We start from the raw sequence: 12,149 nt of genomic DNA, 5'->3' as shown, positions 1-12,149 counted from the left end.
GCGTCATTTATTTGTGTCTGTGCAATTATTTTGGCTTCCTGCATTAAAAGACCCTGTCAGATTCTTGCATCATTGTTACTATAGGGACTGTTACTTTAGGGACTGTAGTGACAGGACACAGGGTAACAGGTTAAAACTTAAACAGCGGAAGTTTTGATTTGATATAAGGAGGAGGTTCTTTACTGTGAAGGTGGTGAGGCACTGGAATGGGTTGCCCAGGGAAGTTGTGAATGCTCCATCCGTGGCAGCGTTCAAGGCCAGGCTGGACAGGGCCTTGGGTGACATGGTTTAGTGTGAGGCGTCCCTGCCCATGGCAGGGGGGTTGGAACTTGATGATCTTAAGGTCCTTTCCAACCCTAACTATTCTATGATTCTATGATTCTATGATTTTGTGCTTCTTCTTACTGTTTTTGGTATCAATCTTACTTTTTGCACACGGTAACTCAGGAAATTGTGTGTGCTTTTGTAGCACACTAATTTTTATTTTTCTTTTTTATTAGTAAAAAGTATAAAAAGAGATGATGACTGTTAGCGTGTGCAACTAAACATGGCAGGAAATGGTTCGTGTGTCTGTTTTAGGCTTTTTTTCTGCTGGCATCACGTTCATGACTGCATGCCAAGACTGCAGAAGTTGCATGCCACGTTCCTGTCAGATGCTTATTTTTGTTTGAAAGATAATAGCTGAAGCCCATTGAACCATGTGCATGTTATATGTCATTCCCAGATTCCTCTGTGAAACTGATGTGTTGTTTCCTATGGGCAGATAGCTTTTACAAGGAATAGTTATTTGTAAAGGTCAGGTCTCCATGGATTCATTGGAACCGTTGCCTGTGCTGCTGGATGACCTTCAGCACCATGTCACTGTTTCCGTTATTTGGTTCTATTTCAGAGCCATCAGGTTCTGCTATAGAAAGGCTCCTTGCTCAGATTATTCCATTCACAACTATTCTTCTTGAATACCTAGCCTAATTCTAGCAAGATAAAATTTGGACAGACAGACAGCATTCTATATAACAAAACACCCAGAGCTTGATTTAATGCCATGGGTGCTAAAGATACTGGATGTGTCTCATGGAACTATTTGCAGCCACTAACAAGCCTATGCCAAAGGACCACAGATGGGAGATACCCTTTAAATAATGTTTGGTGGGTGCCATATGGGATTTGATACTATTGTTCCTCTTTGAAAAAGATTTTCTACTGAAACCCCTGAGACCTGACTGCAGAATCATTTCTTAACTGGTACTGTGTACTTTTTCTGATGCATTCATCTTTTCAGGGAACATGTTTCTCTTTGATCTGGGAGCAGGGAGAAATGGTTAGCAAATCCAAATATTTAATACTGTTGATGAAAAGCATCTGGGGACCACTACTGTAGATGACTGTATTGAGTCCTATATTAGTCTGAGGATATTCATGAGCCCCCAGAAGATGCTTTATGCCTTGAGGAGTGGGTCTATCCTGTGAAGCTTCTGAGATTTTAACTACTGTGATTAAGGAGGAAATAATATCAGCTTGCCTTTCAAAGAAAATTCCACTGACTCATTTAAACTGAATGTAGATAGCTACATTCATATTAATTAAAGTGGGTTTTGAAAAAAATCTTTAGAATCTCTGCCATATATCTGCAGCTTCAGACATTTGTGGGGAGAGCTGTTTCACATAAGTGAAGGGATTCAGTCATCCCACTGATGCTTTTAATGATCATCTTGTTAAAGAAGCCAGAAACACAGAAAGTTCAAGGCAAAATTTGAACACATGAGGGAGTTCAAAGCTCTGTGCTGTTAAATAAGTTTTTCAGTCTTCTGAGCAATTTTTACACATAATTAAGTTTACAGCACATTCTACTGCTTGGATGTCTTGCATCTCACTGAACTGAATTTTAGCCCAAAGATAGCGGGCTGGGCAGTAAATTATGGGCTTGAATCCAAATTTTCTTGAGTGTCAACATGTGCTATCAGATACATAATATTAGCAATCTTAAAGAAAACAGAAAAAAAGCATTCATCCTAATCTTTTCACTTTGCAGCAGTAGTAAGCATTTTATGATAAAATAGCGAGGCTGTGTTTGAGCACATTCTGGAAATAAACGGAGACTGCTGTCTCTACAGTACTTGCAAGATGGCACTTAACAAGAAGTAAAATAGAACCTCTTTTCTGTGTGCCATCTAATGTTACCCTAAAGTAACTAAACTTAGCAGAAAGATATTAATCCTGCTCCTTAAGTCAAGAAACTGTCATTGGCATATGGAATACTATAGCAGCTTTTATGTTCTGGCAGTGCCAAAACAATACAGCTGCAATGGTACTTCCACATGTATGTATGGAAACAAGATTGGATCCATTGAGAGTAACTGTTTTTTTCATCTCATCTCTGTAAGAAGCCTGAGGAGGATGCTTCAAGAAATCTTCTCAAAAACATTTGGAAGAACAGCCACCCTACAAACAGGATTGAATTTTCTATGAATAAAGAGAACTTTTTGTGATATACAGTAATGTGTTCTTTTGTATAAATCGGAGATGAGGACATTGTTATACAGCTACAATTACCTGCTGCCCCTTATGTCGTGTTGTCATGAATACTACTGCTGTAAGTCAATAGCTTAAGATTTGTGGGTACATCTTACACTAATCTTTAGACTGATGGAGATATAAAACAGCAGCAGGATAATAGTTAAACTGAAAATGTGTGTGGCGTGGTTACACAGATAGCCACCAAAAACGGACATGACTTTAAACAGTGAACTACTCAGTCGTTCTGCAGTATCCTGCCATAGAACCATAGATTGGTTAGTGTTGGAAAGGACCTTAAAATCATCTAGTTCCAATCCCCCTGCCACTCACTAAACCATGTTGCCCAAGGCTCTGTTCAGCCTGGCCTTGAACACTGCCAGGGATGGAGCATTTACCACTTCTTTGAGAAACCTGTTCCAGTGCCTCACCACCCTCACAATAAAGAACTTCTTCCTTATATTTAACCTGAACTTCTCCTGCTGAAATTTAAACCCATTACCCCTTGTCCTATCACTACAGTCCCTAATGAAGAGTCCCTCCCCAGCATCCCTATAGCCCCCCTTCAGATACTTGAAGGCTGCTATGAGGTCTCCAGGCAGCCTTCTCTTCTCCAGGCTGAACAGTCCCGACTTTCTCAGCCTATCTTCATACGGGAGGTGCTCCAGTCCCCTGATCATCCTCATGGCCCTCCTCTGGACTTGTTCCATGTCCTTTTAATGTTGAGGACACCAGAACTGCACACAATACTCCAAGTGAGGTCTCACAAGGGCAGAGTAGAGGGGCAGGATCACCTCCTTCGACCTGCTGGTCACGCTCCTTTTGATGCAGCCCAGGATACGGTTGGCTTTCTGGGCTGCAAATGCACACCGAAGCCAGCTCATGTTCATTTTCTCATCGACCACCACCCCCAAGTCCTTCTCTGCAAGGCTGCTCTGAATCTCTTCTCTGCCCAACCTGTAGCTGTGCCTGGGATTGCTCCGACCCAGGTGTAGGACCTTGCACTTAGCTTGGTTAAAATTCATGAGGTTGGTTTTGGCCCACCTTTCAAGCATGTTAAGGTCCCTCTGGATGGCTTTGAATTGTCCCTCTGGTTCTGTTTTGAATATATCTGAAACTGCTATAGCAGAAACATATTATGAAAAAGTGTCCACTTTAGTTGACTGATTTGAGAGAGTATAAATGGAACATTCTCAGCATTTTCCAATGGGATTCTGCTTTTTAAAATTCTTTCAGAGAAGTGAGTATCAGTGGGATCACAGACACAGAAGAAGAAAGAATTAAAGAAAGTGCTGCATATGTTGCCAAGAGGAATCTTTTTGCCACAGGTGAAGGAGTTAGTGTCAGCAAGGTGGCCAAGTCAACTTCTGAAGAGGAGCATCATGAAAAAAAATCAAGGAAAGTAGCAATCCGGGAGTCTGCGGAACGTGTGGCCCTGAAGAAAAAGGTAAAAAGAACAGAAATGAACACCTGAGCTGTAATCAGCATGGGTCTTTTTTGTTTGGTGTTTGTGAAGTGCCTAGCACAGCAGGGTCCTGATTTACACCATGGGCAATCAGAATAATGGTAGTAAAAACCAGTGTGTTTAATGGAAATCTTTTTAATGGCCTAAAGTCTTGTTATCTTGGTGTCAGATGGGTAAGAAAAGAGGCACTGTGCTTGATGGAGGCACCAGGAACACTTCTGCTGTGCTGGGAGAAAGGGAGGGAGAATGAGGCTGGGGAATGCTCTTTGGTCATGCCAACACCTAGTTAAATGGCACAGCATCTTTCACCTGGACAATGGGTAGTTGCTGGACAGAGAAGAAAGGTGCCAGTATACATGCCTTACCAATAAGAAGGTGATGGGGTCATTTCTGGATATTTATGGCCTAGGAACAAGCTTGTTACAGGAACTTGCGTTTGTTACTAGGCTTGTTACTAGGAACATAGTGCTTATCCCAGAGTCTTAATCACAGGGTGTAAATTAAGGAGGGAATTGCCAAAGACATCTGGAACTGAAGCTCTAATTGTGGGTAACTTTGATATTATTGTGCAACTTCTTAAAAAATTATACTCAGTGTGTACTTACAAATACGTTATGACCAGACTGGCAGAATATATCAAGCACAAATATATTTAATTTAGCAAATGTATTAATATTTTGAGCAGAAGAATTGGCAATATGCTTACAAAATATCCTCATGACATGAGGTTTAAAAGGGTGCAAACACTTTAAAGGACAAGGTGAAGATTCAAAATCATCTCAAGAGCTCAGAAACAGTGAAGGTGACATATGATAACAACCAGTGGAAATTACTACACACAGAAGGAAAAAGAACAAGTAAACAAGGAATGCCTGGCTAAGTAGAAGTACCTGAGGATCTGGGACTTGTAAGAGGTCACAGATTTAATGTCAGCCAATGTAAAGTTAGTCGTTATATAAATACAAACAGCATTCTGGAGTGTGTTACCAAAAGTATTGCCATGAAAACATAAGCGGCAATTACTTAATCGTGTTGGAGACTGTTAGGCCTCTGATAGTGAGTGGTCAGCATTTTATGAATGTTGAGGACAAGCAGAACCTTTCCAGAACTAAGAAGCAACAATTGCAGGGAAAATTGGAATTGCAGTTTATAAAAGACTGAGATGATTATGAAAGCTGTCTTCTTCTAATAAATGTAATTTAGGGATCTGTAATTCTCCATAAATGTGAAAGTCAGGGCAGAAGATAAAGAGTTTAGTTTGGAGAAAACAAGATTTATAACATATTCAATTTTTTTTCCAGCTGTGTGGGTAGCCAAGCAGTTGAAATGGTTACCCCCAGGAGGAGGAAAGTACTCATAAGCAGGAAAGGTTTGAGAGCAGTTCTGACAGATGTGATCTAGTCATACGCAGCCATGCATTGCAGAAGACGTCTGAGTTTCAGACCTTGTTTTACTTTTCACTCTGTATTACAAAAAATAATTAAACATGGTAAATTATTTTACTTAGGGTAGTTTAAGGGGAAAAAACCCAGTAAATCAAATTACCTATTTTGGAAGTAGAACTTCTGGACGATTAAAACTTTTTTAATACATTCATATTAATAATTTGGACTTATAACTGCCGGACTTTATAATCAAATGTTTCTTTTCCAGCTAGAAGAGACTCAGGCATTCCACAAAAAGTTGAATCAAGACAGTCTTTTACATGCTCCTGAGTTCGTTATCGAGCCTCGTTCCCACACTATCTGGGAAAATCAAAATGTTAAATTTCATTGTTCTGTCGCTGGCTGGCCAGAACCCCGTGTTACATGGTAAGTTTGTATCTGTCTGTAGCACTGAAAGTCACCACATAACCAGTATCTGAAGTTGTCTCAGTGAATGTGGTCCTTTGTCTGGAAAGATACAAGTCCAATTAAAAAAAAACAGGTACAGAGGCCTCTGTTGCATAACGATGATAGGAATACATAGATTATTTTTTTCATAGAGACATCCAATATATTATTTCTGTCTGCTGATGAAGGAAAAGCAGCATAGTGTGATTTTTCATCAGCATTATCCACAAAATAATGTTTCCAAATACTTTTTAGTCTATGAATGGCATTAATGTCCCTGAAGCATTAAAGCATGCTTTGGTTATGAACGAGCTGTTTGGCTGCTGAGCAGATACTGTACTGAATCTCCATGAAACTGAGATCTCATGGTGCAGGATGCTCATAGCAGACACATCATAATTATTTGAAGTCAAAGACTGCAGATAGATCCAAGACCACTGAAAGCTTTGGAGTCTGTTGGAAGCTTTCTATTCACTTAAATGGTCTTCGGACAAAATCATTACTGTCAGAACTCCAAGATATACTCTTAGTCATAGCTGAAGGTCTAATTTGACTCTTGCATTAATGTTTACCCTGACTGGAATTGAATTAAAGTTAATTAATAGTGACTTGAAGCTTCACTGTCTGTCTATTGAGCTGATCTTTCTTGTCTGCTTCATGTTATACAGATACCAACCAGTAATTAAGATAATAGGTAATAACTTTTTTTTTCAAACATAAAATGAGATTTGATGCTTAGTATTTAATTTAGGAGATTCTTTTAGAATGTGTATATAAAATGTATGTTTGTGTTTATAAAATGGACAAAGAATAAGCCTGCGTTCATCATTAAGCATTAATTAGGAGTAAGTCCTATGGAGAGTCTATTTGTGGAGACAAGAGAAAACATCTACAATATCATGATGTCAAGTGATACTCATATTCTGCAATTTACTACTTGAATTGATTAAAGGACTTTGTATTTATTTAGTTCTAATCTCGGGCTTGATAAAAAGTGCTACTAAGAAGCACATTAATAGGCCAGAGCTGATGCCTATGAAGTTACTTGATCTCTCTCCTTAGACTGTGACAACCAATAGCCAGGCTTTGCACACACATTTTCCCCATCATGTAAGCATTGCAAGTGTCCGGTTTTGACATTCCTCCTAGACAGGATTCCAGACAAACCCTCTGGGTCTGGTCTCAGCTGGACTTAAGGAATGGTCAGCTATGTTCTTGGGTGTAATCCAGCTCTGTAACCTGAATCCTAACCAAGAACACGAGAGCTGGGCCATTTTCACTTCGGTTGAGATTCACCTTATCCCACAAACCTGACACGGATAAACCAAGCCTTCAGCTGTTCGCCTTTGCTCTCACTGTGAACCAGCCTTTCATCTAAGTGCTAAATGTGGATGGTAGAAATTAATGCATCATTCTGCCATACATCTGAATTCCAAAGGGATTTCAGTTTGCCACAGGCTACTAATGGAAAAAGAGTTCACAGCCATTTCAGCAGGTGTGTTTGCTCTGAGATACAGAACAGTGCTGACCCGGATCTGTCAGGTTTCTTCAGCATTTATACTGAAATGTCATTAGTGTATTCCAAACAGTCATTCTTTGTATAAGCAATGAAGACCTTTTTATGCTGTGCCTGAAAAATTATAAAGCCTCATGAACTCTTTAAAGAAAATCTTGCTGTCCAATGCAGCTGTTCTGACTCCCTTGGAAAAAGCATATGGAAAACCCAAGACATTTGAAACCAGTAGCAGAAAGCATAAACTATAAGTGCATAATGACAGTGGGAGGCTGCAGTCTAACATTAACTAATGACTTGGCTGTTCTGGAATTTGTGTTTCCAGAAATAACAAGTGGTCCTGCAAACACATGAGCCCTATTCTTTCAATAGATGAATATGAATAAGTGAAAATTGAACCAATTATTTTTTACTAACCTGATAATGAAGACAAAAGAAGTGAAAGTCTTCTCACTGCTGGCATGAGTGAGTTAAACCTTGTTTCTGCATAGCACCACATGCTACTAAATGCCTTTGCTGACAGCAGGATTCAAGGGTTGACCAGCCCTTTGGAGAAAAGTTAAAGATATTATGGAATCAAGTCCCGTGTCACAGGTTTTCACATTCCCTGAAAATGTTAAGAACATTATTCTGTTTTCTATACTATTAGACACATTACATGGAATATTAAGATGTTCCCAGGCAGATCAGTCTAGGGAACACCATGGCACAAATGAGGCGTGTGCTCCCCAAAAGAAGAATGGTGAATGGATTACTCTTACGGGACCCATGTATTATTCTTTGCTGTCAGTCATGATAACGCAGTAGGAGATCCATAATAAGGTGAAGCACCTCTGCAGCTGTTTGAAGTCCAGAATAGAGAGTATTGCCCTGCATTGAGTCCCTTTTCATAGACATCTTGCTGAGAGGAAGATCAGGCTGAAAAGCATTGGGTTTATGATCCTCACTCACTTGGAAAAACCCCAGTGTATTGCTGTGTCCAAATATTTGTAGCCAGGGAAATATTCCTTATTCCACAACACTGAAAGTGCTGAAAGGTAATTTTCAGATTTACCGCAGATATAGTTTCATCTTGAAATATATAAAACTAATAGTATTCTTGGTAAAAATAAAATTGCTTATTATTGACTTGTTTGGTGAAATGGTCAAGCTGCTGGCACCAGATCAGTTCCCTTTCCTGACTGAAAATCATGAGAGATTAAAAATTTAAAATCAGAAATGAAGCAGAAAAGCTCTTTCTTTGGCTGGGTATCTGTTACAACTTGTGAAGAGAAAGGTTTATTTAAGCTGTATGAGATTAAGAAATGAAGATACTTTTATCTTTCATCATCTACATTTCTACTTCCCTTATATATGTACCTTATGGAGAACAGGGAAAGCTGCGTTAGAGGACCCTTTCTTAGGAAACGTTCTTTCTTTATAGATCTCAAATCAATCCTAAATGTACTGAGTACAGTTTAGTGTGTAACATTATTAGACCCCTATTGCCATTTTGTTCCGCATTAGTAATACTTAAGACTGGATTCACTTGAACATTTACACCACGTATTGTCCAAAATGAGTGACTTTTTAGGCAACAGTTGGTTGGGAAGAATTTACATGAACTCTCCCTCTGTGAGTCTCAAGCTGTTTATATAAATTCTGAAATTAGCAGTACCAGCTTGCTACTGGATCAGTACTGGTTCATTCTTTCAAATTACTTACCATAAACTTTCCCTACCTGAAGATATACCTGTACCAGAAAACACATGCAGCATATACTTGTAAAGGCAGAGAAGCTTTTGGCAGCATAACTTTTGCCAGATCCCTCACTGCAATGCACTTTACCAGCAAGATGATTTTTCTTTATCATTCCAACCCTGCTGGGCCTTCTGTCAACTTAGCCATGCAAGCAAAAAAGAAAAAAACCTAAAACCTTCTACTTGACATTTTTGTGAATATGCAGGTTTTAAAAGTAGGTCAAATATGGAAACTAAACAAAATGTGTACGATACCTAGTAGGGAAGGATGCTGCAGAATTTTAATTGTTTAAAACTGTCAAAACTCTAGAGATGTTGCTCATGTGACTCCTCCATTTCTTTACAAATAGCAGCGTGAAGCTCATGATAGTATAAACTGATTCTCATCCCATTCAATACTATTTTCTCCTGTCAAAAGGGTTAAAGAAAAAGTGAGAGAGATTAAGCTTCTAAAGACATGTAATGTCTTCCCAGGAAATTAGACTGCAGTTTACCTAGGAAAATATGAAGAAGCTGATGTTTTATTTCAAACATCAAGCACTTGACTTTTTAAAGCACAAAATTACACACTTCCGTTTGTGACATACTGGTTTTTTTTGCTTTTCCATAGGTACAAAAACAACGTGCCCATCAATGTACAGGCTCATCCTGGCAAGTATATCATTGAAAGCCGATATGGGCTGCACTCACTGGAGATTAGCACGTAAGGGAATACTAAATAATTTAACAGAGAGCTCAATCTGAAATGTTGTCATAGATTAAGACGTGCAAAATGCGAACGAATCTCTTGGGATGTAAGAGATAATCAAGTTTGTACATCTGAGGTGAATGTTGTCTACTAAAAGTTAAAGCAGGTCTGGTTTTCCTCAGTAGGGGATATGGAATTTACCTAAGTGAATTTATCTATACTATTATTCTGATTATGGCTGAGTCAGAAACATGTAGGGCATTGTGATTAATTTTTCCATTTGTCTGCTGCATGAGTACACTTAAACGTGAGAAAAATCTAGTTCAGAGTAAAAATACATAACTGTTTCTGAAATATGGCGAAGTTCCTGATTCATATGGAAATGAGGAACAGAACTGAGATGTCCTCACTTACATACAAGAGAGATTTTTAACAGTACTCATCCTCCAAATGGGATTTTCCTTTCAGTCACTTTTCATTAAAAATCTAGAAAACATGAAACCTAATCACTTAATTTGACAATCAGCAACAATCTAGGTTTGGCAATTTAGATATGGGTAGGTGCCCATTGAAAATATGTTGATATTTGCCATTTCTACAACTTCCACCTTAGGCATCTCTCCATAGAATACAGTAAACTAGAGATAATTGAGAGATAATTTAGGTAAATATTATCGGACATTTTTTCCTATTTCTGCTGTAGTCTGAATTTCAAATCTGTAAGTGATATCTGAAGAGAGATATTTATTTCAAGCACTGCTTTCTTAACATTTAAAGAATGCAGCCATTAGTAGCTACAATCAATCCGGTGTCCAGTGTGTCTGTCTCCCAAGCTTTTACTTCTTTATAGATTTTACCCAGATTTCTGAGGGTTTCTTTAATCTAAAACATAGGAGAGGCTATACCAAGGAGTAAGCTGGTGCTCTGCCTAATGATTTCTATCTTTTTAGATGTGATTTTGACGACATTGCTCAGTATCGGGCCTCTGCTATGAATGTTAAAGGAGAAATTTCAGCTTTTGCTTCCCTCGTGGTAAAGAGTAGGTTACAAAATATTTCCTTTGGGTTTTGTTTTTTTTTTTTGTCAAGATGTACATTACCACTTTTGGGTCTGGGGCTCAGAGAGCCTTTACCTCATGGTAACAGTGACTGGAGTTGTTCATTTTCTGTCTAGGGTACAAAGGAGAAATTGATGCAAGTCTTTTGCATTCTGGAACTTTTTCCATGCCCCTGGGACGTAAGTTGCAATATACGTTTGTTTGACACATCCATTTACGGTTGCAACATCATGTCAAATGACTAACTAGAATATTATTTAAAACAGAAGCAGGTCTGATTTACAAAAGTGCTGAATTCTACAATTTCAGATGGTGCTAGCCTCACCTGTAGGGGAAAATGTTTATGGGAAAGGGAGATAATGATCTGCATATACCCATTGGTCACAGGAACACTGAGAGCTACCTCTTTAGGGCAGTTGTGGAAAAGGAAAATGTTTCCCTAGGTTTTATCAGCTGAGCTGTTTCAAAAGAAACATGGAGGCCCCTGTGCCATGTATGTGCAGTACAAGTACAATGCACTTCATATTTTCTGTCTGGAATACTGTACAACTTGGGTCACACACCATCAGGAAACATAAATTCAGGAGCAAGTACAGAAACAAGCTACCTGAATGTCTGGGAGAAAAGAGCTCATTTTATATTAAAACCCTAAATCATTAATCATAAATAGAAGTATTTTTAAATTATTAATCAAACCTTATGAGAAAATGATAGAATACTGCATCCGAAATTGTGGACACTCTGAAATGAAATTCTAAAGGAGCCTCTCCCTTATAAGATGAACTACCTGTGAAAACTAGGGTTGCATGAATAAAGAAATAGTTGATTCTCTTCGGTAGTAAGGGTTTAGATTATTTAACACGGCAATTACCTGTGAAGATAATGACTTAATTTTTACTATTTTTACCCTAAACTTTAGCTGAGCTTGTATTCATAATCATTGGGTACTTTTGCTTCCTACTCTTGTCACAAAAGGAAGGAAAAAGTAAACAGATGGATTTTTTTTTTCATTATACAGTTGGCGTTACCCCTCATGGCTATGCTTCCAGGTTCGAAATCAGCTTTGTCGACAAGTTTGATGTATCCTTTGGGAGAGAAGGCGAGACGATAAGTCTGGGCTGCACAGTTGTCATCAATCCTGATATCAAGCGCTTCAAACCAGAAATTCAATGGTACAGAAACGGTGAGAATGTTTGACAAGAAGAAATATAAACTTCTTTCATATAAACCTTTACTCACTTCAGCATAAGTGAATGTTATGATTTGGTCATCACTGTCTCAGATTTTCCAAACAGTAATATTTTCTATTTTTCAATGCAAAGTACTTCAAAATTTAGCATTTTG

At 38.5% G+C, this 12,149-nt stretch overlaps 1 protein-coding gene across 1 annotated transcript in view; it reads left to right on the top strand.

The window, feature by feature from the left end:
- MYOM1 (myomesin 1) overlaps positions 1-12,149 on the top strand; it is a 75,332-nt gene that overhangs the window by 15,543 nt on the left and 47,640 nt on the right. Inside the window, exons 4-9 of the mRNA XM_061448709.1 lie at positions 3,748-3,958; positions 5,630-5,787; positions 9,671-9,763; positions 10,699-10,787; positions 10,922-10,984; positions 11,824-11,988. Of these exons, the coding sequence (XP_061304693.1) occupies positions 3,748-3,958; positions 5,630-5,787; positions 9,671-9,763; positions 10,699-10,787; positions 10,922-10,984; positions 11,824-11,988 (779 nt within the window). The remainder of the gene's footprint in view (positions 1-3,747; positions 3,959-5,629; positions 5,788-9,670; positions 9,764-10,698; positions 10,788-10,921; positions 10,985-11,823; positions 11,989-12,149) is intronic.

Source organism: Pezoporus flaviventris, unplaced genomic scaffold, assembly GCF_033815535.1.
Source record: "Pezoporus flaviventris isolate CSIRO_AGI_PZ_B2104156 unplaced genomic scaffold, CSIRO_AGI_Pfla_v1 ptg000007l, whole genome shotgun sequence".
NCBI classification, from domain to species: Eukaryota; Metazoa; Chordata; class Aves; order Psittaciformes; family Psittacidae; genus Pezoporus; species Pezoporus flaviventris.
Note: the sequence above shows the minus strand (reverse complement) of the source record. Positions and strands in the feature narration are given on the sequence as shown.